This window comes from Macrobrachium nipponense, chromosome 3 (assembly GCF_015104395.2).
Source record: "Macrobrachium nipponense isolate FS-2020 chromosome 3, ASM1510439v2, whole genome shotgun sequence".
Lineage (NCBI taxonomy): Eukaryota > Metazoa > Arthropoda > Malacostraca > Decapoda > Palaemonidae > Macrobrachium > Macrobrachium nipponense.
Window position 1 is genome coordinate 28,534,230 of NC_087202.1, and position 26,687 is coordinate 28,560,916.

Consider the following 26,687-nt stretch of genomic DNA (forward strand, 5'->3'; position numbering starts at 1 on the left):
GGGTAAAGTGTAGAAAACACTGGTTGTCTCATATAGTGAATTAGTTTCCACATATTATATTGTAGGTGCTACCTCAGGTTGTTGTTAAAATGACTAATACAGCTCTCATAGTAGTCTGCACATGCCAAATGCCAGTACATTTTTTTTTTTTTTTTTTTTTTTTTTTTTTTTTTTTTTTTTTTTTTTTCTCTCCTCTAATTAACAATAGAGAGCAGGCCTAAAGTCAAGCCAAATTAAACTATAAACATGTAAATTTTAGATGTTGCCACTTTTCCTATATTTGAATCTTAAAATCTTGACCTGTGTTGGATGTGTAGATGTGGGAGACACTTACCAGTTTCTTTATTCTCTGTATCAAACTGAAGAAATAAAACAAATGAAAGAACTGAAATGTGAAAATACATAAAGGATTGTTTTATTAAGAAATAATTTTAAAAAGCAGAATTAATACTTGCAAATAGAAATAGATTATTGTAAAACAAAGCTTGTTGACTCCTTGGGGTTATAGAAATATATATATGTAATTATAATATGTATATATATATGTATATATATATGGTATATATATATATATAGAATATCTATATATATACATATATATATATATATATATATATATATAAAGAAAAGAGAAAAAAAAATTGACTCCTCATGATTGAGCCAGCCTTGACCCAGAATGGTCTCTTGCCTCTGTGCAGCCTGTGGAAGGGAAAAGTAGAATTTTATGACCAGATTAAAGCACACTGAATTGAAGGAGGCAGATTAATTAAAGACATTTGTAAGTCAGGAAGAAATTTAGCAATGTAGCCTTGTTCATTAATCATTTTGGTTTGACTGAAATAACTTGGTAGCATACTAATGCATAGAATGAGAATAAAGTTTGGTCATTGGATATTATAAATATGAATTTTTGTGTTTTATGATGAGTAGTATTGGTTGTTCCCCCCCACTCTCTCTAATCTCTCTCCTCTCTCTCTCTCTCTCTCGTCTCTCTCTCTCTCATCTCTCTCTTTCATCTCTCATAATTATGATGATATTTTCCCTGCGCTATAACATATTTATTGGGCAGTTTTAATCATCAAAGAGCAATATTGAGTTCTTCACCTGGGTATTTTTTATTAAGTAGCTCAGTTTTGCGGGTTCAAACAATGCTAAGTTAGATAAAATTATTTGTTGTTCTTTTTTCTATGTCCCATCTGAATTACAGTTTCTTTCATTTTCTATCTATTTCATCAGTTACCCACGTACTTAACCACTCGTAAAAAAAATTTTAATCACTAAACGTTTGGATAAATAAAGTGTAGAAATCGCCTGGTTTTCTCATAGTGAAGTAGTTTTCACATTTCATACTGTAGGTGCTATGTCACAGTTTATTGAAATGAGTAATGTCATGTACTTTACACTCCCACATACAGCTCTCATGGTCTGCAAAAGCCAGTGCAGGTGTGTCTCCTCCTCCTCCTCCTCCTCCTCCTCCTCCTGTCAAGCCAAAATAACTGTGAACATGTACATTTTAGATGTTGCCACTTCCTATATTCAAAAGCCAGTGCAGGTGTGTCCTCCTCCTCCTCCTCCTCCTCCTGCTGCTGTCAAGCCAAAATAACTGTGAACATGTACATTTTAGATGTTGCCACTTCCTATATTTAATTCTTAAAATCTTGACCTACGTTTGGATGTTGTGTAGATGTGGGAGACATTTCCAGAAATTCTGTATACCAGGTTCTTTATTCTTTGTATGAGACTGAAGAAATAAAACAAATGAAAGAACTGAGATGTGAAAATGCATGAAGGATTGTTTATCATGAAATGATTTTAAAAATGGAATAAATATTTGATGAAGAAATGAAATTATACATTATTTTGTTTTGATCATATTAGTAGAAGAATGATTATTTAGTTTCTCACTCCATGAATTTTATATACATGCCAAAAATCTAGGCCAGGCTTGCAAATAGCAATTAATTATTGTAAAACAAGCTTGTTAACTCCTTGGGTGATATCAAAGAGTGTTATTGACTCATCATGATTGAGCCACCCTTGCCCCAGAATGGTCTCTTGCCTCTGTGCAGCCTGTGGAAGGGAAAAAGTAGAATTTTGTGACCAGATGAAAGCACACTTGAATTGAAGGAGGCAGATTAATTAAACTCATATTGTAAGTCAGGAAGAAATTTGGCAATGTAGCCATGTTCATTATTCATTTTGGTTTGACTGAATATAACTTGGTAGCATACTAATGCATAGAATGATGTTGAAGTGTGGACATTAGGTATTATAAATTTGAATTTTGATTTTTATGATTAGTATTGATTTGTAGTCTTATGATGATATTTTCCCTGCCCTATAACATATTTATTGTGCAGTTTTAATCATCAAAGAGCAAAAGATTGAGTTCTTCACCTGGGTATTTTTAATTTTTTTAAGTAGCCCAGTTTTGCGGGTTCAAACAATGCTAAGTTAGGTCAAAGCCTTACAGTGGTATGAAGTGGTGAGTAAATTTCCTTTTATTTCTTACACTGTGCAGTTGCATATCTTCTTCTTTCCATAAGTCATATAGTACCTTGCTATGATTTTAAATGACCAATTCCAGCTTTTGCTGAGGACTATTTGTAAAATGTTCATTAATCATTTTGGTTTGACTGAAATAACTTGGTAGCATACTAATGTATAGAATGATAATGAAGTGTGGACATTAGATATTATAAATATGAATGTTGGTGTTTATGATTAGCAGTATTGATCCAAATAATTATGATGATTTTTTCCCTGCCCTCTAACATATTTATTGTGCAGTTTTAATCATCAAAGAGCAATGTTGAGTTCTTCACCTGGGTATTTTTTTTATAAAGTAGCCCAGTTTTGCGGGTTCAAACAATGCTAAGTTAGATAAAATGTCTTAAAGCGGTATGAAGTGGTAAGTAAATTTCCTTATATTCCCAGTTGTATCCAGAATCTTTTAAGGAATTTTATTTCTATACAGGATAGCTGTGTATGACTTGGGTGGCGGTACTTTTGATATATCCATCCTGGAAATACAGAAGGGTGTATTTGAAGTCAAGTCCACAAATGGTGATACTTTTCTTGGAGGTGAAGACTTTGACAATCATCTAGTCAACTTTTTAGCAGGAGAATTCAGGAAAGAGGTAAATGAATGGGAGACTTGATTCTCTTCTCATTTGTCATGTAAATCTGCTTATGTTAGTGTGAAAAATTACATTTATCGTTATTAGAATTTGATAAGTTCGTGGTGAAGGTTGTAAGATGAGGACTTAGGCCCTATGGTGATTTTAGAATACAAGTACAGAAAGAACCAATAGCCTCTAAAGGGATGCTTGATTTCAGAAATATGGGGAAAAAAATTAGATCTATAAAAAAAAAAGTGGCTCTTATTTATTAGAAGAAATACTTCAAGCCATACAATTTGGATATTGATTGTTTATTGGTCTGATAGACTAGCTTGATCATTTTTTGCCATAGTTTTGCTCCTTCTGCTTACCTTTTCATTCCAAGAGGAGCTCTACTGCTTCAAAGTTTTTAATCTTTATATACAGTAGGCCACATGTTTAATTTATATATATATATATATATATATATATATATATATATATATATATATATATATATATATATATATATATATTTCCTTTATGTTGTTTTAAGTTTACAAAAGTGGTAACAAATCAATTCATCGTATCTCTTAGCAAGGTGTGGATGTTACCAAGGACAACATGGCAATGCAACGATTGAAGGAGGCAGCTGAAAAGGCAAAGATTGAATTATCATCATCTACACAGACTGATATCAATTTACCTTATTTAACAATGGATGCCTCTGGGCCCAAACATATGATGTATAAGGTAAGTTTTTTTCCCCTTTAGGGATCAAACATGATTTATCCTTTTCGAATAAATAGTAATTTCAGTTTGTAACCTATTTGTAGTTCACCTTCCTTGTCAAAGTTCCAGATTTCTTACTTGTAGTTCAGAGAGAGAGAGAGAGAGACACGGGAGCATTTTGCTTTTCTTACTAGGTTACAATGATGATACTGATAGTAATGACAACAGTTGGCCCTGCTGTGTATATTCTAGGTGTATACAATTTACATTTATTTTTATGCAAGTTTTCCTCGGAAATTACAATTGTTATTTTTGTTTTTTCTCAATAGCTCACACGTTCGAAGTTTGAAGGTATCTGTGAAAAACTAATCAGACGAACAGTGGACCCCTGCATTAAGGCCCTGAAAGATGCTGAGTGTTCTAAGTCTGATATTGGTGATGTTATCCTTGTTGGTGGAATGACTCGTATGCCAAAAGTAGGTTTTAAGTTTATATTTTGTTGGAAGTCATGAGGATCATGTAATAAATATTGTGCCTTAATGTTAATTGATGTACTTAAATGCCTTGAAATTATTATATATATAAATGTCTTAATTGGTTGGTTACTATTTCAACATTCTAATGGCTCATATTATTAGGTGGTGTCAACTGTGCATGAAATATTTGGTCGCACTCCCAGTAAGTCTGTAAATCCTGATGAAGCTGTAGCAGTGGGGGCAGCAATTCAAGGCGGTGTACTTGCTGGTGATATAACAGATGTTCTACTCTTGGATGTCACACCACTTTCTCTTGGAATTGAGACACTGGGTGGTGTTATGACAAAGCTTATTAGCAGAAACACAACTATTCCTACTCGTAAATCACAGGTATGTAAAAGAATGAGTATTTTTCAGTACAATGTAACTAAGAAGGTTGTCATTTTATATTTTTCATACGCTGAACAAATTTGGTATTTACAGTAACTTATTGTTCGTTTACTACAACCCTGTTGAACATATTCCAAATAATGAAGTCTCTCGCCACTGCAATCCTGTTCTTAGTATACTGTCTGTCAACATGATCAGTCCCCAGTTTTCCCACTACTGCTGCCAGCATTGACTGAAGTAAATGTTAAGTCTTACTTTACTATATTGTCATCCTCATATGTTGGTATCTGTTTGGAATGAATTGAAACCATATAAAGATGTGGTTTTGCTGTAGCATATACATGCTACTGTGATGCTTAGAAAGATCCACTCATGTAAATGATGTATCAGACAAAATTTTGGTAACAAAATATATATATATATATGATAATGACTGGTTTACTGTTTTAGTCTTCCAATATTGGACTTATTCATTCTTAATTCTTCTGTGAAAGCACCTAGTTGGTATCTGGCCTTGTTTTACAAGGCTTCATTCTTAATTCTTCTGTGAAACCGCCTAGTTGGTATCTGGCCTAGTTTTACAAGGCTTCATTCTTTAATTCTTCTGTGAAACCCCCTGGTTGGTATCTGGCCTAGTTTTACAAGGCTTAGACAAATGAAATAAATATGTTCTCGAATTTTCCTTACTGGACGTGACCCTTGAAACAGTTTCTGCCAGCTCCTGTTCCTTAAAATATATCCTCAAGCACCTTGCAATTTGGCGGGATCACAAACTAAAAAACAAAAACTCAAAACATGTTCTTAGCAACTATTTGACACACACAGGGTGAGGAGTTGCACTGTCCACTAGATACAGCCAATGTAACACAGTACAAACAGCCAAACTAGGACAACTACTACACAAACAACCAAAAGAATGACAACAACCACACAACTCGATAACTTACAGCAAAAGACCATTGCACAATCACTAACATGAAAAAACAATAACACGACAAGTCCGTACAACACAACAAAACTCACAAGCACAACAAATTCAACAACTCGGGCACAACAACCTTTAGATATACAATACCAACAAACAACAACCTCAAAAAACACACAAAATAACTGACCATCAGCAATACTCAAGACTGCTGCCAAAAAATTGACACTCCACCACAGGCTCTGACCACACTCGCTCAAAATACTGACCAGATTTGCGACCAACCCAACAGAGACAACCCCTCGCCGAACAAGCAATTCGCTTGTTAACTACCTTTTCACACAAACAACTTACCGAGTCTCCTTTTTTACTTTTCAACTGGATGGCTTTCCTTTCATCCTCCTTACCTAAATTGCTGTACAGTTTTCCCTTTATCCTCCTTCCAGAAATTCCTATACTGTAAACACATGATTAGTGGGGTTGTGATGAACAACCTACTGTTTTTAGTACTATTTTAGGATGGACCTTTTATTTTTATATTTATGCCTTTAGTTCGTCACTAATATTTCTGGAATTTAATTTTGATTCTCTTCAATCTCCTACATAAATTAGCTTCATTTTTAATAGGGAAAGTTGTATGCTGAAAGATCACAAGAAAGGAGTTTTTTTAGCACCTCTTACCACGTCACTCCCTCTAGACTGGCATTTTCCACAAAGGCATTTCATAAGCACATTCCCTTCCTCTGCTGCATGATGTGCACACAGAATGAGGGTCAGCTGTCATGAGAGAAAAATTTATTGACCATGCTCTTCACGCAGCGTTGGTCCTGTTCTACTTCAGAACAGTCATTTTTGTTATACTCAGTCTGGTTATTGAAAAATAAAATTTTACATACAAGGAACAAACTTTGTCTTAACAATAAGATAAATCTTCTAGTGCCCAGAGGGGAGCGAAGCAAGGGGCTCTCAATTTCTTAGGGAAGCCGCTGCCGCCAGACTTCAAGGCGAGAAGTAGGGGTGAAAGCTGTAGGGCCTGTATAGAAACAAATTGTGTGCTCTACCTCAGAAAAAATACCATGTATCCTGAGTGAGCGAAAAGAAGCATATTAATCAGCAAGAATAAAGGGAAGGGAGTGAGCCATACGACTCGCGCCCCTCCCCCTGCAGAATGATGGGAAAAAGAAGAGATGGGAATCATGACTGGTCCTGCATGCAGATGGGATCAGCACAATCAGAGATCGTCTGCCATCAAAATTAGTGTTGAGCCATTCCATTTAGGAGTCAGAGATGTGTATTTCTGGTGATAGAAGTTCACTCTTGACGTGGTTCAGAAGTCACGTAAAGCTGTTGATCCTGATGCTGAATAACCACTGGTTCCATGCAATGTTAAAACAACGTACAAACAAACACAAACCTCCAATATCTTTAATGTCCCAAATCACAAATTTTGAAGGACAAAGATATTACCACGTTCCCAGAAAATGTTCAGGCTAAAATTAGAGAAAAGAAACCTTAATATCTTAACATAAATGTTTCAAAATGTCAATATAACAAGCAAAATGCTAAAGAACAAAATGTATCTGGCTTTCTCTCCCTGAAGGGACTGTATCCTCTTGAGAGAAACAGACCAGCATTACACACAACAGCTGATGCAAGGCAGAGGACCATGAACCTGGGAATCCTGGAAGACTGTCTAAGAATATTGTTGATGCTCACAGGTTTTCTGGGTTAGTAAACATGCATGAAACCTCGGGCTTGGGTAAAAAAAAAAAAAAAAAAAAAAAAAAGCTTGGGCTTGAGGAGAGCAAAGGTCCACTCTCCAAGGCAGTCAAACAAAGCACATGCTTCCACCTCAGCATCACATTGGATGCCAGGTGCCTTGCATTTACAGTCTCTGATTGTTTTTAATCGGTTTCCAGCTGGCGCCAGAAGATTTACCCCCGTTGTTAAGACCTTGGGTTTGTCAGTAATGAAAAATATAAATTGATTAAAAGTTTGTCAAAATATAGTTTTACATACTGAATTCAGTGTTTTGACCTTCTAGTTTTCATTGTACTAGATAAGTACATGATCAAAGTTATATCCAAATTACAGATTGTATCTGCAGGTTTTTTATGGCACACTTACGACATTCTATTGTAATATCCCATGTAGGTATCAAACACTAAAGATAAAATTTTGTTCATCTACTTCTTATTTACAGTTTCACATGTATACAGATGTTTATAGACTAAATCCTCTTCTAATAATTGAGGTTCTGTTAATCTCATTATCTTGGTAATAAGTTATATAGGGAAAAAATTTTCCAGGTATTTTCAACAGCAGCAGATGGTCAGACCCAAGTAGAAATTAAGGTGCACCAGGGTGAACGAGAAATGGCAGCAGACAACAAACTACTTGGTCAGTTCAGTCTGGTTGGAATCCCGCCTGCTCCCCGTGGTGTCCCACAGATTGAAGTCACTTTTGACATTGATGCTAATGGCATTGTACATGTTTCAGCTAGGGATAAGGGCACTGGAAAGGAACAGCAAAGTAAGTAAAATTTCAAGTTCATCATGAGTTGTCTTCTTAGAGCTATCTTGTATTTTTCAGTACTTAAGTTTTTCTTTTCAAGTGAGTATTTTACAAGTTCTTCATGAGTTGTCTTATTAGAGCTATCTTGTATTTTTCAGTACTTAGGTTTTTCTTTTCAAGGGAGTTAAAGGCAAATTTTAGTGGTAAAAATTTAGAATTTACTGAATTTAGAGAAAACTATTACTCTACTCTTGATTTTGTTCTTTGCAGTTGTCATTCAGTCTTCGGGAGGATTAAGCAAAGAAGAAATTGAGAATATGGTCAAGAAAGCTGAACAGTATGCAGAAGAAGATAAGAAACGCAAGGAGGTTGTTGAGGCTATTAACCAAGGGGAGAGCATCATTCATGACACTGAAAGTAAAATGGAGGAGTTCAAAGACCAACTGCCTGCTGAAGAGGTAAAGTAAAATAGAAAGGGAGTAGTGTGAGGAAAAAAAAAAATATAGTATTGATGTTTGTCAGAGATTTTACCATATGGTTTTCAATTTTGCTTGCTCAAGTCATCTTGAAACACCTTTACAGTGCATACATTGAACTTTTGACATTACAGAGTGAGAAACTAAAAGAGAAGCTGGCTCAAGTCAAGGAACTACTTGCCAACAAGGACAGCACAGAACCTGAGGAAATCAAGAAACAAGTTGGTGATTTACAACAAGCATCTCTGAAATTGTTTGAAATGGCTTATAAGAAGGTAAGTTTTTTTAGAGTAATTCAATGTTGACGTATTTGAAAGGTCAAATATTAAAAGTTTTCTTTTTACAATATGCAGGACAGTTTACCAAACTGTAGGATGTGGTTAACATTCTATGTAGTGTTCTTTGGGCCCCCAACTGCAACCCCATTCAATCCTTTGATGGTACCTTCACTCATTTTCTCTCTCATCTCTCCACCCTCCCCTAACAATTTTATAATGCAAGGTTTTCTTATAACACCTTTCAAACCTTTTACTCTCAATTTCCCTTTATAGTGCTGAATGACATAATACCCAGCCTTTGAAATAAATTTTATATTCCATTCCAGTATTTCTTATTTAATCACATTAATATCCACAGATGGCATCCGAAAGAGAATCTAGTTCCTCTGGAGAAAAAGACAAAAAGGAAGGGGAGGGCCAGCAGTGAGTTGGTTTTAAGTGTTAATGTATAAATGGTATAGGTATGTAATGGCAGTCCTTAGTTTTTTTTTTATTTATTTTTATTTTATTTATTATTATATATATATATATCTATCCAAGGAAGTATATTTGCTAATAATATTGAATGAATGGTTAACTATTATGCTAGAGATATGAGAGCATGTTTTATTAATGCAATGTTCATGTATAGTTTGTATCATTGGCTAAATTGATTATAGATAGTGGTTACCATGTATGAATGAGTTTTTCTTTTTTGTATAGAAGAATAATTAAGTAGTACTGATGTAAATATATATATATAAATATTTTTTCCATATGTAAATTCAAATATTCCGACATAGACGTCTATGTATTAAGTTAAGGTTTGGTTTGAACATTTTGTAAAAAATGAAGTGTAAATATCGTTAACAATAAAATTGTTTTTTATTACATGATTATAAATTGCCTGTATAACAAGGATACCAACAGCACAATTGACTTCGTTTGAAGTAGTTTATCCCAGAGTTGCAATACATTATTGATCTGTGGAAGCTTGTTTGGGATAAGTACTTGAACACATGCCATATCCAGACCATTTAATTTAATTTGACATTTTACTACATTTAGTATTGTGTAGCATTTTCAAATTAAAGAAAAGTCAAAAAGGTAGAAATTTACCATCCAGAGGTTTACACAAGTACATTGAAAATATGTGTACAATTTGGAGTTGTAAATTTCTACTTATGTAACTTTTCTTAAATTGAAAATGCTCTGGATTGTAAGTACTTATCACTGCTATGTTAGTCAACTGAAATATCATGAGCAGTCGCCCAATTATATACTAAATATATAGGGTTAATTTGGTGTGGGGGGGGCCAGTTGCCAAGCAGCAAGTTTTATGTTGTAGGATGAGACAGGAATTGGATTGTACTGTAATATAATATATATATTTAGCGACAAGCAGTAAATTTTAAATTAGAGGGTGAAACAGAGGAATTGGATTGTACTGAAGTTTTGATGGTGTTCATAAACACATCAGGGTGTACATACATTATTGAGTTTTCAAATTTTAAATGTCTATAGGTGAAATGCTGAGCTGAAGAATAACCCTTTACATAAAGTAATTGTCCCTGCATAATTGCTAAGACAATTAGTTTTATTGCCTGCAACAAAGGTAAGTTGTTATGCCAGCTTGAATACATTTTCTGAAATAAAAAAAGTAACTTGAGGCATTTGAATGTATTTAATCTGGGCGATTTGATGTCAGTCTTTCTTCCAGGAAAAGTATTGTTACTGTGATTGACTTGTTCTATGTGAAACTAGCTTAATAATGTGAGTATTGATTGTATTTTTCAGTGTGACCACTACTAGTTGAATGTCACAGGACCATGTGAAATATGACTTGAAATCTGTTGTTGATATGTACTGAAAAAATTTATATATGAACATATACTGTTTATGTGATTTGAACTAAAACAGGTCTTTCCTACCAGGTTCAGCTACAGGTACCTTTGTCCAGCAAAATGGTCTATGTGGTAAGTTGTGTGTTTGTTATTCAAACGTTGTGAAGTTGCATTTGTCTTGGATTTGTTTGAAGACCAATTTATATATCAAATTTCTGGCAGTTGTGGTAAATTGCAATGTGAAGTGTACCACAAAGTTAAGGTTTATTGATTTTCAGGTTTGTGTATACTATTTACAAAGGCTTTAGTTCAGAATTTGAGATACTAATATTGTATACACTTTTTCTCCTTGGAAGTGATGTCAAGCTTTATAAATGTTATACAAATTATTTTTGTGTAGATTGAATATCACATTTGAGTCCTGATAGTGAACTCTGAAATAAATGGTACATTAACTTAGCCGACTGGAACAACTAGGCTAATGTGAGTCTCTGTTACAGGGTGCATAAGCTGTTCTTGTGACTGGTGTTGTGACACTTCCAAACTCCCTGGTGAGTAGAATTTAGTAACAGACTAACAACAAGGTTTGTTACATTGAGTGCTGCAAAACAGCTGGGAGTAAATTCATTTATAAAAAAAAAAACATGATAAAGAGATGAAATACTTCAAGTCATAACAAGAGTTGCATGGAATTTTAAAGTCTTTGCTGTAATTTGTGGCTTACTCCTGGCAAGGTTTCTCATAGTTCTAGCAGAGACCTGGTATTGTGCATACTAAATGATGATAAGTTTTACAAACTTGATTCCTGATCATGAACTCTCTCACTGACACAAATTTAGAATAAGCATTTATCTTTTCTTGAATGATTAAAACAGAATACCTAATTATTGTAGGAATCGCGCTTGTTCCTATGAAGGATTCTGATTCCAAGCCAGCTTGGTAAGTCATTAATTTTTCTTTTATTTTCTGATTTTGAGAATGATTTTTGTTAGTGTTGCTTTGTCTTGGTGTGAGTGGCTTCCATAGCAAACTTTGTAGAGCAAACCCATGTCTACAGTAATAGGATGATGTCGTTAAGGTTGGTTGTACTGGTGAGCAAGGAAAAGTATTCTTGCAAGTGAGTAGACAGTTACTGAAGTTAGAGAAAAAAAATATGCTTAATGGTAATTCAAGTTTAAACATCAAGAATCCTGATTGTCAGTAATTTATCTAGGGAACCATATAATATTAAAGGTCCCATATGTTAAGCATCAGTTTTTCCATATAATTTTTGGTGAAATCTATGCAGTCAGTATGATGATAAGAATTATTAACAAGATACCTGACCCCAAACTCACTCAGGACTTATTGCAAATATGCATTTGTCTTAATCTTCTACTAGTAAATTAAAAGGAAATTTATCGTGTTTCAGGAAATGAATGTTGATGCAGTTTTCAAGTGGTTGCCCTCATATGGTAAGTGTATGCTCTGTATTCAAGAAGTTCTTTAAGTTAGCAAACTAATTTCGTGAATTATGCTGAACATCTAAAATTTGCCAGCATTTTTGGGTAAAAAATGACAAATTAAACCAATAGCTGAAGTGTGCTATTCTGGATACAAAGGACAATAAATTAAACCAATAGTTGGAAGTGTGCTATTCTGAATAGAAAGAACTGTTAAAGTTTTAATATCCAGTCTCAGATAGTTCACTTATACCTTCTCATGGGTATTTAATGAATTAAGCCACACGACTTAATCCCTGAATCCAGAACAATTCATCAAACATTTATCTAGTGTTGGCCGATTTTCAGCCAGTATTTTGTCAATTATTGGAAACAAATCCTCAAGTAAGCATTTTTTTCAATTGTCAACAAGTTTCGGATTATCCAATAATTACCTTGAAAGAGATTTACAGAGGTACCTTGAGTTAAGTTAAGTATATCTTAGTTTTACCAGACCACTGAGCTGATTAACAGCTCTCCTGGGGCTGGCCCGAAGGATTAGATATTTTTACGTGGCTAGGAACCAATTGGTTACCTAGCAACGGGACCTACAGCTGATTGTGGGATCCGAACCACACTATATCGAGAAATGAACTTCTATCACCAGAAATAAATTTCTCTGATTCCGCGTTGACCGAGTCGGGAATCGAACCTCGGACCGGATTGGCAGCCCAGGTCAAAAACCACTCGGCTAGCAAAGAACTACAGAGGTACCTTGACCTACGATTGAATTAATGTACGAGTTTCCTGAGGTATGAGTCGTCACACGGGAGAATTTAGCTTTGTTGCGCAAGCAAAAAATTGAGGTACGAGCTCAAGATTCCACTGCTACGTAGATGGCGTAGTGACAAAAATTAAGATAAACAAAGTAGTAGTAGAAGTGCCTTCTCCATAAATCTTTTAAAAAGTTGAACATTACTTCACTATCCAATATTATAATATGTATTCTCATATTGTATTATAAAATACTAACAGCAGTCAATGTTTTGCTTAGGAAATCAGCTGATGGTGAATATGAGTTTACTTCGCCATATTTAACTCGATTCTGAGTGAATTTTCTTATAGTTAGTATAAACGAATACTATCTAGATAATCGACTTAAATGAGGCAAGGTTATTTTTTGTTATATTACATGGTTGTAAGTTGAAATATGACTTTATTACATCTTGTGATTGTGAACTAAAGTATGATTTTGTTAACAGATTGCATTGACAGCATGTTTATTGCGTAAAAAAATTGTGGTTCTGTTCGCTATTTTCACTTTATTTCATCGTAATACAAGGTTTACGTTATTTATCTTTTATCAGCGTGAAAACAACTGTAAAATGTGCTCATTCAAGCCCAGTAGTTTTTATTAAAATTATTTTCTCTCGGTTTCATCTACAGTTTTGTTTGATGGCAAAAGTTTAAAGGAGTTTTATCCATGTTACTGATGCACCATAATAGTCATCAGCAGCTTGAACAGTTTTCTTGGCTTCAGCTATAACTTGGTTTAATTTTAACAGTATATTTCCTTGTTGATCTTTGATCTATAGCGAATAAAGTTGTTACCTATAAACATCTGTCCTGTTTTACATAATGTCATTTATAACATAACTATGGTAATTGTTTACTATCATACGATGGTTGAAATACAAGCCAAATGGATGTTGTTGTTATCCTGTTCGGTGGTACTAGGCCAAAAGTTGTTTCTCGTTTGGTTGTTCGTGGCTGTACACAGTTACACAACGAGTGTAACATTAATACAATACTTTCATCATTCACTTTCGCTGTTTTTGAACTTATTCAACATGAACATGGGATAAATTTAGGCTAGTGTAATTCTCTTATTTGATCCCTGATTGTACACTGCTGCCTGTACCCGTTGAGAGCGAAATTTTAAAAATACAAAATATTGTCATATCATTAAATCGGATTATTGTAAGTAATTTCCTTATTTAATAGCATGAGGGATGGAATGGATTAAGGGCATTTTAAGTATGTTCAATGGGAAAGTTGGTTTGATGTGCAAGGAAATTGAGCTACAAGCTTGGCCATGGAAGAAATTAAACTCATAGGCCAAGATACCACTGTATTAGATAAGATTAACATTTACAAGTATAAACTTTTATAGGCACCTCAAGGTTTATAATTTCAACTGGTATAGTTGCATCATTAAGTATTGTAAAGTATATGATGATTTTATAACAATCCAACTCTTAAGCTCAGTAATGTGGAAATGAACTATCTGATTGACTATTTATAATTTATAAAGCGGTTGATGGTATTTGATGACTTATCTCTTGAAACTTTCAACAGGGTATCAGGGAAGACTTGAGTAGTACGTACCACCGTGAGGAGTGAATGTTAGAACTGCATCTAAAGTAAGTATGTTTATGCCCGTGTGTGTGTGTTTTGTCCTTGTAAGTTAAGGGAATCTTTTTTACCTCATAAATAGTCAATCAGGCTATTTGAATCTTGAACCAGACAATTACTTAGAAATCATGTATACCTCTGTAGATGTAATCTGTGAACTGTATCTAGGTTTCTGGGTTCCAGCTGTGGTGGGGAGGGAGAAATTCAAGAGCCTAGACAGGGTAATGCTCATTCAAGGGGGTGTAAATAATTCATAAGGTATTGTGCTTGTGGGTAAAATTAACCAGTCTTATGTTGCCCTGGTAGATTTTCCAAAATTAGATCTTTAGGTCTGTAAAGTAAGTATTTGGCTTCCCTTTTTAATTATCTAAGGATCTTATAGGCAATCTCTCTCTCTCTCTCTCTCCTCTCTCTCTCTCTCTCTCTCTCTCTCTCTCTCTCTCTCATGATGAGTATCAGCAATCCAACTCCAAAACTTTTTGCGGAATAAAAAAATTCTGATTAGGTGGTGATGAACGGTTTTTTTTATTATTGATTCCTGTCTCTAATGCCAGTACCATTGTTGACAGGAGTGTGTGTTGACAAGGTTGGTGGTCCTGTGGAGACTGTAAATGGTATTTTCCCCCCTAATTAATCAGGTAAGACTGGCCAACCCAATTTTTGGATTTATTTTATATTGAATCAGTTTCAGATAGAATGTGGTAAGACAAAAGAAGATAATTTATTAATTTTAAGACAGGCAATTTTAATACATAAAAGGGATGCAAAATCAATTTTCAGTGTTTCTAGAACCTCTTCCTTTAGGTTTGATATGATCACTTATAAAAGAATACTGGATGAGAGATTTAACCCCTTCTTTACCGGGTGGGTGAGCAGAATGTAAACATTGCGTTTGCTGCCAAACTGAATCTCTCGGTAGTGACTCCAGTTTGGAGGGGTTGCCGATCGTAAAAATATTTGCCAAAAATACACTAATCAAGACAGGCTAATGAAATTATCAGGTATTATTACCACTATAATAACGCATATTCTCTGTTAGTTTTATCATCCTACAGGGAAATAAATGATTTTATGAAAAAAAAAAATGTGAAACTCAGTGTCCCTTGTACAAGGGGGACTGGTGGTCGGTGAGAATAGAAATTTGATCTTACAGAATGTTGGTATATCGCACTTGGAACATGCACATAAAGTATTATCAAAATAGAACAGTAAATAAGCACGTAATAACAAAAAAAAAAAAAAAGCAAAAACTAAAGCGAAAGCCCCGCCAATAAATATGGAAATCGCAAATTTTATAGTATATCTTTCAAAAATTGGTTGATGTCATTTTCTACGTTTTCTAAGATTAGTTTCATCACAGAAAACAACTTTAGGGGCATCAGGGGTATCTAAACTAATTTTTCAAGTTTCTTGTCCTCAGAAAAAATCGCTTTTTTGCTATTTCTCTGGTTTGGTTTTTTTATATATAAAGTTACTATAAGGCTTTATTTTTACCTTCATTTATCTGGTGTTCATATCTTTTATTTGTAAAATGTAATAAGTGAATAAATAAATAAATACAGTAAATGATGATACAACTGGTTTTATACTTGGGTAGAAGTTATTACATGTTTACGCTTGTCTGGTTTTGTGATTTTTTGTTGAGACGCAGTTCATCTGTCACCTACACTATTATAAGCATAATAATATTTTTATTTTTTTGGGTTCATCTACGTCTGGCATCGTGTCATACTGTTTATTTTGCTCCAAACTCTTCAAACCGAAGTTACAGAATGATTGGAAGTCCCTATCTGAAAAGAGGAGTTTTGGTGGTACTATGCGTACCACCTTTATGCACCCGGTGCGGTGTAGTAGACTTGAATGGTGGTACCCACCTACCTCCAAACAAACTTTCGGTAATGAAGAGGTTAAGAGAGATTGCAAAGATTGGGAAACAGCAGTATGAATTCATGAGAGGAAGAGGGATGGTGGATGCCATCGTCATAGTAAGACAAAGACAGCTACAGGAAAAGAAACTAGGGAAATTGGGAGCTTTATTTTCCATTTAAAGACTTGGAGAAAGCATACAATATATTCCTAAAAGAAGTGATGTTTGGATGTTGGAGGAAGAGGAAAGTCCCAGGAAAGTTGGTTAAGCTGGTTGAGATGATATATCAAAGAATGAGCACAAAAGTAATAACAGCAGTTGGGGAAATGAAACTGAAATTAGTGTTGGATTACACCAGGGGTCAGCAAGAGGGAAATAGGGAGCTCTGTTTTCCATTTATAGACCTGGAGATGTTTGGATGTTTGAGGAAGAGGAAAGTCCCAGAAAACTGGATAAGCTGGTTGATTTCTTTGATATATCAGAGAACTAGCACTAAAGTAATAACATTATTTGGGGAAACGAAACTAAAGTTAATGTTGGATTACACCAGGGGTCAGCATTAAGCCCATTTTTGTTTTTGCTGTTCATGGATGTGTAAAGTGACGAGATCATGAATGAAGTACTGTGGTTGGTAGTTGTACGCTGATGATCTAATGATTACTGCTGGAAATGAGGAAGAATTACAGAGAGGCAGAAGTCATTAGTGTGTTGGCTTAAAGGTGAAGGTGAATAAAATAGGTTTTGGTGAGCAGTAGGGAAGATAGAGGCAGAATAGTAATGAAGGAAAGAAGAGGCTTCATTATAAAACAGGTGGAAAGTTTAAGTACTTCGGATCTATTTTAAGCCAAGAGGGAGGATGTGAGGCTGAAGTTGACAGTAGAATAAAAGCTGCAAGGAGGAAGTGGGGGGGAGAGTAGCTGTGGTAGTATGTGATAAGAAAATGTCAATCAAGCACAGTGATAAGAGCAGTGTTAATGTATAGATCAGAAACATGAGCTCAAAGAAGTAAAGCTTGAGAGAACAGAGATGAGAATGCTGAGGTGGAGTATGGGAATATTGCTGCTTGAGAGATTGGAAAATGACGAAATAGGAAGGGCAGGCAGGCTGAGTAAAAATTAGAGGTAATAAGAGTGTCACGATTGACTCTCGATTGAGATGGTATGGGCATGTGTTGAGGATGGATGACAGGAAGGGAGGGAGTGAAGAGGGTTTGGAAGAAACCTGTTAGTGGAAGAAGATTGAGAGGTAGACAGAATTAGATGGCGAGATAAAGTGAAGGAAATTAAGGAGAGAAGAGGTTTGGTGGAGGCTGAAGCCTTTGATAGAAGGCACATCAGGCAACCGACCCCCCTAACATAGGGATAATGGTGGGTAAAAAGACTTAAAGTCTGATGATGCTTGTCACCTCTCCCGGGTCCCTCTTACCTTTAGTACAGTAGCCATCTGCATTAGTAGGATAAACACACCTCTTATGGGTCCCTCCTACCTATATTACAGTACTTTTGCAACCAGCTGTATTAGTAGGATAAACAGTTAACCCTTGGTGTGCATCAAGACTTACAATCCTGATGTGCCTTCCAGTCTTTACTAGATCTTATTACAGTAATATCTCTACCTCAAGTGAGGTAATTGTTTACTACTACCATACGATGGTTGAAATACAAGCCAAACAGATGATGATGTTATCCTGTTCGGTGGTACTTGGCCGAACGTTGTTTCTCGTTTGGTTGTTCATGGCTGTACACAGTTACACAATGAGTATAACATTAATACAATACTTTCATCATTCACTTTTGCTGTTTTTGAACTTATTCAACTTGAACATGGGATAAATTTAAGCTAGTGTAATTCTCTTCTCTTGATCCCTGATTGTACGCTGCTGCATGCACCCGTTGCGAGCAAAATTTTAAAATTTTACAAATATTGTTGTATCAGTATCAAGTGCTAACCCCATCATTAAATCGGATTATTGTAACTTGAACACTACCTGTATACTACTGTATAAAACTTAATTATATCTATATACTCTTATTATATTTTTTAATAATATTAGTTATTAAAAATGTATTTTCCTTATTTAATAGCATGAAACATGAAAGTATGGTGTGGCATTTTGAGGGTTGGAATCGATTAAGGGTATGTTAAGTATGTTCATTGGGGAATATTGATTTAATGTGCAAGAAAATTGAGCTACAAGTTTGGCCATGGAACAAATTAAACTCATGGTCAAGATACCACTGTATTAGATAAGATCTAACATTTACAAGTATAAACTCCTTTTATAGGCACCTCAAGATTTATAATTTCAACTGGTATAGTTGCATCATTAAGTATTGTAAAGTATATGATGATTTTATAACAATCCAACTCTTAAGCTCAGTAATGTGGAAATGAACTATCTGATTGACTATTTATAATTTATAAAGCGTTTGATGGTATTTGATGACTTATCTCTTGAAACTTTCAACAGGGTATCAGGGAAGTCTTGAGTAGTACCACCATGAGGAGTGAATGTTAGAACTGCATCTAAAGTAAGTATGTTTATGCCCGTGTGTTTGTGTTTTGTCCTTGTAAGTTAAGGGAATCTTTTCTACCTCATAAATAGTCAATCAGGCTATTTGAATCTTGAACCAGACAATTACTTAAAAATCATGTATACCTCTGTAGATGTAATCTGTGAACTGTATCTAGGTTTCTGGGTTACATCTATGGTGGGGAGGGAGAAATTAAAGAGCCTAGACAGGGTAATGCTCATTCAAGGGGGTGTAAATAATTCATAAGGTATTGTGCTTGTGGGTAAAATTAACCAGTCTTATGTTGCCCTGGTAGATTTTCCAAAATTAGATCTTTAGGTCTGTAAAGTAAGCATTTGGCTTCCCTTTTTAATTATCTAAGGATCTTATAGACTCTCTCTCTCTCTCTCTCTCTCTCTCTCTCTCCTCTCTCTCTCTCTCTCTCTCTCTCTCTCTCTCTCTCTCTCATGATGAGTATCAACAATCCAACTCCAAAACTTTTTGCGGAATAAAAAAATCTGATTAGGTGGTGATGAACGGATTTTTTTTATTATTGATAACTGTCTCTAATGCCAGTACCATTGTTGACAGGAGTGTGTTGACAAGGTTGGTGGTCCTGTGGAGACTGTAACTGGTATTTTCCCCCCTAATTAATCAGGTAAGACTGGCCAACCCAATTTTTGGATTTATTTTATATTGAATCAGTTTCAGATAGAATGTGGTAAGACAAAAGAAGATAATTTATTAATTTTAAGACAGGCAATTTTAATACATAAAAGGGATGCAAAATCAATTTTCAGTGTTTCTAGAACCTCTTCCTTTAGGTTTGCTATGATCACTTATAAAAGAATACTGGATGAGAGATTTAAGAGAGATTGCAAAGATTGGGAAACAGCAGTATGAATTCATGAGAGGAAGAGGGATGGTGGATGCCATCGTCATAGTAAGACAAAGACAGCTACAGGAAAAGAAACGAGGGAAATTGGGAGCTTTATTTTCCATTTAAAGACTTGGAGAAAGCATACAATATAATCCTAAAAGAAGTGATGTTTGGATGATGGAGGAAGAGGAAAGTCCCAGGAAAGTTGGTTAAGCTGGTTGAGATGATATATCAAAGAATGAGCACAAAAGTAATAACAGCAGTTGGGGAAATGAAACTGAAATTAGTGTTGGATTACACCAGGGGTCAGCAAGAGGGAAATAGGGAGCTCTGTTTTCCATTTATAGACCTGGAGATGTTTGGATGTTTGAGGAAGAGGAAAGTCCCAGAAAACTGGATAAGCTGGTTGATTTCTTTGATATATCAAAGAACTAGCACAAAAGTAATAACAGCATTTGGGGAAACGAAACTAAAGTTAGTGTTGGATTACACCAGGGGTCAGCATTAAGCTGTTCATGGATGTGTATAGTGGTGAGATCATGAATGAAGTACTGTGGTTGGTAGTTGTACGCTGATGATCTCATGATTACTGCTGGAAATGAGGAAGAATTACTGAGAGAGGCAGAAGTCATTAGAGGGTTGGCTTTAAGGTGAATGAATAAAATAGGTTTTGGTGAGCAGTAGGGAAGATAGATACAGAATAGTAATGAAGGAAGGAAGAGGCTTATTTATAAAACAAGTGGAAAGTTTAAGTAGTACTTTGGATCTACTTTAGGGCAAGAGGGAGGATGTGAGGCTGAAGTTGACAGTAGGATAAAAGCTGCAAGGGGAAAGTGGAGGAGAGAGTAGCTGTGGTAGTATGTGATAAGAAAATGTCAATCAAGCCAAAAGTCAAGATCTATAGCAAAGTGATAAGACCAGTGTTAATGTATAGATCAGAAACATGAGCTCAAAGAAGTAAAGCTTGAGAGAACAGAGATGAGAAGGCTGAGGTGGAGTATGGGAATATTGCTGCTTGAGAGATTGGAAAATGACAAAATAGGGAGGGCAGGCAGGCTGAGTAAAGATTACAGAGGTAATAAGAGTGTCACTATTGACTCTCGATTGAGATGGTATGGGCATGTGTTGAGGATGGATGACAGGAAGGGAGGGAGTGAAGAGGGTTTGGAAGAAACATGTTAGTGGAAGAAGATTGAGAGGTAGACAGAATTAGATGGCGAGATAAAGTGAAGGAAATTAAGGAGAGAAGAGGTTTGGTGGAGGCTGAAGCCTTTGATAGAAGGCTCATCAGGCAACCGACCCCCCTATAATAGGGATAATGGTTGGGAAAAAGATTTGAAGTCTGAGGATGCTTGTCACCTCTCCCGGGTCCCTCTTACCTTTAGTACAGTAGCCATCTGCATTAGTAGGATAAAACACACCTCTTATGGATCCCTCCTACCCTATTACAGTACTTTTGTAACCATCTGTATTAGTAGGATAAACTGTTAACCCTTGGTGTGCATCAAGACTTACAATCCTGATGTACCTTCCAGTCTTTACTAGATCTTATTACAGTAACATCTCTACCTCAAGCGAGACTAGTAACGTACATCTATGTAATTGATTGTGTTGGTATGCCCAGTGCATAATTTAGGTCTTCATTTAATATCTGAATGGTGCTTTTCCATTTATTGTATTTTTATAGATTCTATTGTGGTTAACCTTGGGTAAAAAGTCAAAGGGGATTGGGCAACATCAGATTTCAGGTTCCATAGAAGTAGTATTAAATGAAAATGTTGACAGTGTTATGGACTTTTTGCCCATTGACAATATTATGTTTAACCATTATCTACTTCTAGGTTTTTAGTTATTTATTACAATTCTATTTCCTTATTTTTTATCACTGAATCCAGCTTATGGTTCCATGCTCCAAGGGTATCAGACCAAACTTTGATCAATCAAATCACTCTATTATCATATCCTACTCAGTTAGTATTGTTCCCCTGTTGTCTATACATTGTAATGCTTGCCCTTTTTGTATGTATAATAATTTTACCTCAATCATTGTGACCATAAAAACATGAGCTCCTCCCATAGTAATATACTCTATATACATATGCATTGATATATTTGATCTGCCTTAGTGATATAGTCTGTATATACATGTATTGACAATTATATTTTCTTTTTATAAAAGTTTTAATATACGATGTTCTTGAAAAAGTGTGTAATATTTATTTGAAATAAACTCGGTTTGTTTGTCTATGATGCTTTATCTTGCATAAAACTACTCCCCCTTGTACTCTGATGGGTTGATTATTACCCAGAGGTGGCCAATATGATTTCATGGATCCAGTTTCCCATCATTTACGGCAATGCTTAATATTCTTTGCATTTACTGCACAACTATGGAAATCCAGTCTCATATTTTTTAGACTAGTAGGCCTGAAAGTGGTGCTTATTGTTATTTTCTTCCCAGCAGGAATGAGAGAAAGTGTCAAGAGAATCAGAAATGTCAAGCTCACTGCAAATTGGAGACCTCACATGAAAATAGTTACAATATGAATACAAGGGTCTAACAGGAACAAATGCACTGGTTCCTCTTGAAGTAACTACACGAAGTGATGTCGACATAAGAGGCTTGGCATATATAGACACTTATCCCAAATTATTTTTGTTGTGCTTGTCAGAGATTTTCACTATGGTATAACTGTATGTTTTACCATAAAATGTTGTGTTTTGACTTTAAACCTCCGGACATGATGGCATATGATTACATTTGTGTTAGGCTTATGTTAAAACATTGAAAATGTTTAATTGATATTCTAATATGTATGCTAATTATTTATCATGTGTATTGTAATAGTAATAAGTATACTTTTATACTGATCTACTGCATGCTAGTCATGTCAGTGTTATTAGTTTTAAGTCATTTTTTTTAACATGGTAAAGTGTACTAAATGCATTGCTTGAATTTTCTCAATAAACTCTACAAATGCAACAGTCTTAATTTTTTGTCCATAATTTGAAAATTAGTACTGGCTCTGCAGTATCAAAGGGTTAGTTGTTCATTGAACCAAATATTAAAGTTTCTGTCAAGGAGACTGCCATTGAGAAATGAGAGCGTGATCGGTTGGTTACGATAGTAGATCTGTGAGTAAATGTAAGCAGGAAAAGATCCTGTGAGGAAATAAGTTTTCCATCCTAAGATCAAGACAAGCAATGCCTAAGAGAAGAGGTACTGTGTTGGTAATTATCAGTCCGTGTCAGCAATTCAAATTATTATTTTTTTTTTTTTTCAGTGGGAAGGCTGCAGGGCCAACCCCTTATTTGTTCAGAAAAAAATGGTTTTCCAATTTTCTGTTGGATAGTAATGCTGTTTAGAGCACTCAAGTGACACACTAAAGGCAGTACTAAAATGTTGGGTTCTTTTATTCCCAATTTTCAATCTTGTGTAACTTCCATTCCCACTTTTTTCCATTCTGTCCAACCTATATAAATCTTTAAAGCCCTTTGGGGTTTCCCCTGTGGATCCATACACTGAACTTCCAGCTGTATGTCTTACCTGTGTGCGTAAAGGTTCTTGGATGTTTGAGTAGCTTGCTACTTATATTGCCTATACCTCGTTCGTGTGATTTTGGATTATTTTGCAATTGGATAGTATGACCTTCATTTCTGCCGTGGTAGCTTCCTGCTGTATGTCTTACCTGTGTACTTGGTGGGAGAAGTACAGTAAGTGGAGGAGGAAGGTAAAGGAGATTATTCTAGTCTCCTTGATGGCTGCACTCTGTGACATCATTAAATCCTTCCCGGTCCTTTTTGCCACTGCCTGTCATTTCTCTTCCACCTACACCTTCCTCTTTCTATCCTAAGAGGGTAAAGTTAGTATCATGAAACCTGCTCATCCCTTGTTTAAGAACTAGAAGGAAATAAGGACATGTCTTCCTTTGAATACATCCATGAAGTATGCCCTACTCTTTAACATTACTTCGGAATTTGCTGGGAGGAATGATCAACCAACTACCACTATGTCTGCTGTTGCATTTGCAGTTAATTGTGACCACTCATCTGCCACAGGTAATCCTTTAGTGTCTGTGGTGGTGATGCTCGTAACTTGGCCAGTAGGTGCCCTTCAGTGTTGACCATAGAAAAGGAACAAGCATTCTTGCTGTCCTTCCTCCTTGTTATCGTCATCCTTATTTTGTAGTTAGTCTTTCTCCTGCTCCTCATTGTCCCTGAATTCTCTTCCCACAGGAGGAAGAAAAATGAGTGAAATCCAAGGTAAATCAGTTGAGTCCAGTTGGAGTTAACACACACACTTTACCTCATGACGGGAGAGCAGATGTGCCCGTTCACTGTTAAGATATATTTGTACCTATGGCATAGCTGCCAACAAGGGATGGGCACACACCTGAGAGGAGACTTTGTTTTAGAGGTGTGTGGATGGAGGACATATCACCTCTGCACACTGTCTTGAAGATTTAAGTGGCTTGAGTATCACTTTACAATTAGCAAATTTTAGGTACTTTTAAACAAAATTTACCCATTTATGGTAGGTTAAATGTAGTGTGTGACAGACTCGCAACCCTGTTAATCTTTTTCCCCTCTAGAATACCTACCATGTCATAACACAAATTTTCCTTTTATGGGATTTTGACAGTCCTCTTTGTAGCTCTAGTTTTCTCGGCTGTTTCCAAACTAAGTCCACTCCCCTGACGAGTGTTCATTGATTTTGATACTCTGATGAAGTTAAGTAAATAGTGAAAGCACTGGAAAATGCTTTGAAAGTATTTACTGTCGCTGGTTTGTTTCAACCCATAACCCTTCCAAGGTTAATTCCTTGGTATAATTATTTTAAATACTTTAGTTCAATTTATATTGTCTTCATTAAAATCATCATGAAGTTAACTTTGACATTTGTCCTTGCCTGGTTCACTCATGTTGCATCTTTTCTGTCAGCTAATGATTTTTAGCAATAGAATTCCAACTAATATTAGAAGTTTACCCGGCACCATATATAGCCAAGATAATCTTTTGGCACTCCAAACTCTACCCCAAACCTAGTCTTGTAAATAAATTTTGCTTTATTTACATGTAAAGCAACCTTTTCCTGTTTTAAGAAAGCAAGGGTCTTCTCTGAAGTAAGTTATCCTTAATGAAAGTTGTAGTAACTAATGTAAACTGTTATTTATGTCTAATAGCAGCAGCAGAGAATAGGTAAGATTATTGAAGTGATTCATCCTGTTCCTGGTATGTTGCAGGCACTGTTATAAGATCTTGGAGGTTCTGAAGAAATTTGTGGGTTGTACAAGATTACGTTGGCAAAGTCTAATTTTTCTAGATGTCAGAACTATAGTTTCCACCACAGGAGGTACTTGTAGTAAGCTGAATGTACATAATACAAACTGGAGCAAATTGTAAAGATTTTCAGTACATTCTAGATAAATTAGGCTTTATCAATGATAAATTGTAGCCTGTCGAAGGTTGAAAGATCTAAAATCGTCTGTAATTTTTACCCCAATATTACATGGAAAACAAAGCACAAAGTTGAGAAAGTGTATATGCTGTTGTAAGGACAATGCTTTTCCCAATTTTTTATTGTATCTAATCATCATGCAGCGTTGTTCCTTTAACCATTCTATAGAATGTTCTGCGGCCTTTCCGCCGATGTATAACTTGTAATTTGATTATAAGCAGTCCCCGGGTTACGAGGGGTTCCGTTCTTAAGATGCGCCGTAACCCGAAAATTGTCGTAAGCTGGACCGACGTTGTTGAAAACATGCCCACAGGGAAAATTTCACTAATTTGCAATTTTTCTTAGGGCCGTATCTCTAAAATTATCACTAATTTACTTTTTTCATGTGCAACACTGTGTATTCACAAATTACTGTATATTTGCATTAAAATACAAGAGAGAGAGAGAGAGATTACATAAAACCATTAAATTCGTTGACCATTGTATGGCATTGTTACTTTCCCAGCTCCGAGTGTCACTGGAGTTATGAGGTAGGGAAATTGATACAGAAAAAGACGAAGGGAAGAATTTTCTTTGAAATTAGTTATCGTATTATTACTACTTCTGTTATTATTATTATTATTATTATTATTATTTGAAAATATAATAAACACGTGCATCTACCATAAAAATTCTCTCATCTCAGTAAGAAAGAGGAATTATCCTTACAAGTGAAATGGAAAGGTCATTTTCATCTCTTTAAAATACGACCATTATTAATTTTGTAATTACAGTTATATTATTATTATTATTATTATTATTTTTATTATTATTAAGTAACTGAAGTTATCAATAAACATTTTACATACTAGTACCATAAAAATTCTTTCATCTCGGTAAGAGAGAGAGAGAGAGTGTTTATCTCTCTCTGTTCTCTCAAAAAATACTTATAACGCTTCCAGCGAAAGAGAGGGTGGGAGTTCCCACTATGACACATTATTATCTTGTGTGGCAAAAGAGAGAGAGAGTTAACCTTAATTAAAAGGGACATGGACAGATTAGTATTGTATTTCTTTAAAATACTATCACAAGTGAATTTTGTAATTACAGTTATTATTATTATTATTATTATTATTATTTTTTTTTTGCTCTATCACAGTCCTCCAATTCGACGGGTTGGTATTTATAGTGTGGGGTTCCAGGTTACATCCTGCCTCCTTAGGAGTCCATTACTTTTCTTACTATGTGCGCCGTTTCAAGGATCACACTCTTCTGCATGAGTCCTGGAGCTACTTCACCGTCTAGTTTTTCTAGATTCCTTTTCAGGGATCTTGGGATCGTGCCTAGTGCTCCTATGATCATGGGTACGATTTCCACTGGCATATCCCATATCCTTCTTATTTCTATTTTCAGATCTTGATACTTATCCATTTTTTCCC

The 26,687-nt window shown here is 35.3% G+C and overlaps 1 protein-coding gene and 1 long non-coding RNA gene across 2 annotated transcripts in view; both read left to right on the forward strand.

Annotated features, from left to right (window-relative positions):
- LOC135221677 (heat shock 70 kDa protein cognate 5-like) overlaps positions 1-9,762 on the forward strand; it is a 42,902-nt gene extending 33,140 nt beyond the window's left edge. Inside the window, 8 exon segments of the mRNA XM_064259405.1 lie at positions 2,983-3,140; positions 3,699-3,854; positions 4,163-4,309; positions 4,472-4,699; positions 7,934-8,156; positions 8,409-8,596; positions 8,749-8,889; positions 9,251-9,762. Coding sequence (XP_064115475.1) covers positions 2,983-3,140; positions 3,699-3,854; positions 4,163-4,309; positions 4,472-4,699; positions 7,934-8,156; positions 8,409-8,596; positions 8,749-8,889; positions 9,251-9,319 — 1,310 coding nt within the window. The 3' untranslated portion in view covers positions 9,320-9,762.
- Positions 9,763-11,282: 1,520 nt separating this feature from the next.
- Positions 11,283-26,336, forward strand: LOC135221678 (uncharacterized). Its single transcript, XR_010316063.1, has 7 exons — positions 11,283-11,654; positions 12,127-12,169; positions 14,495-14,559; positions 15,121-15,189; positions 18,889-18,949; positions 19,523-19,589; positions 22,273-26,336. It is a non-coding gene; the product is annotated as an uncharacterized LOC135221678 (long non-coding RNA).
- Positions 26,337-26,687: the final 351 nt, after the last annotated feature.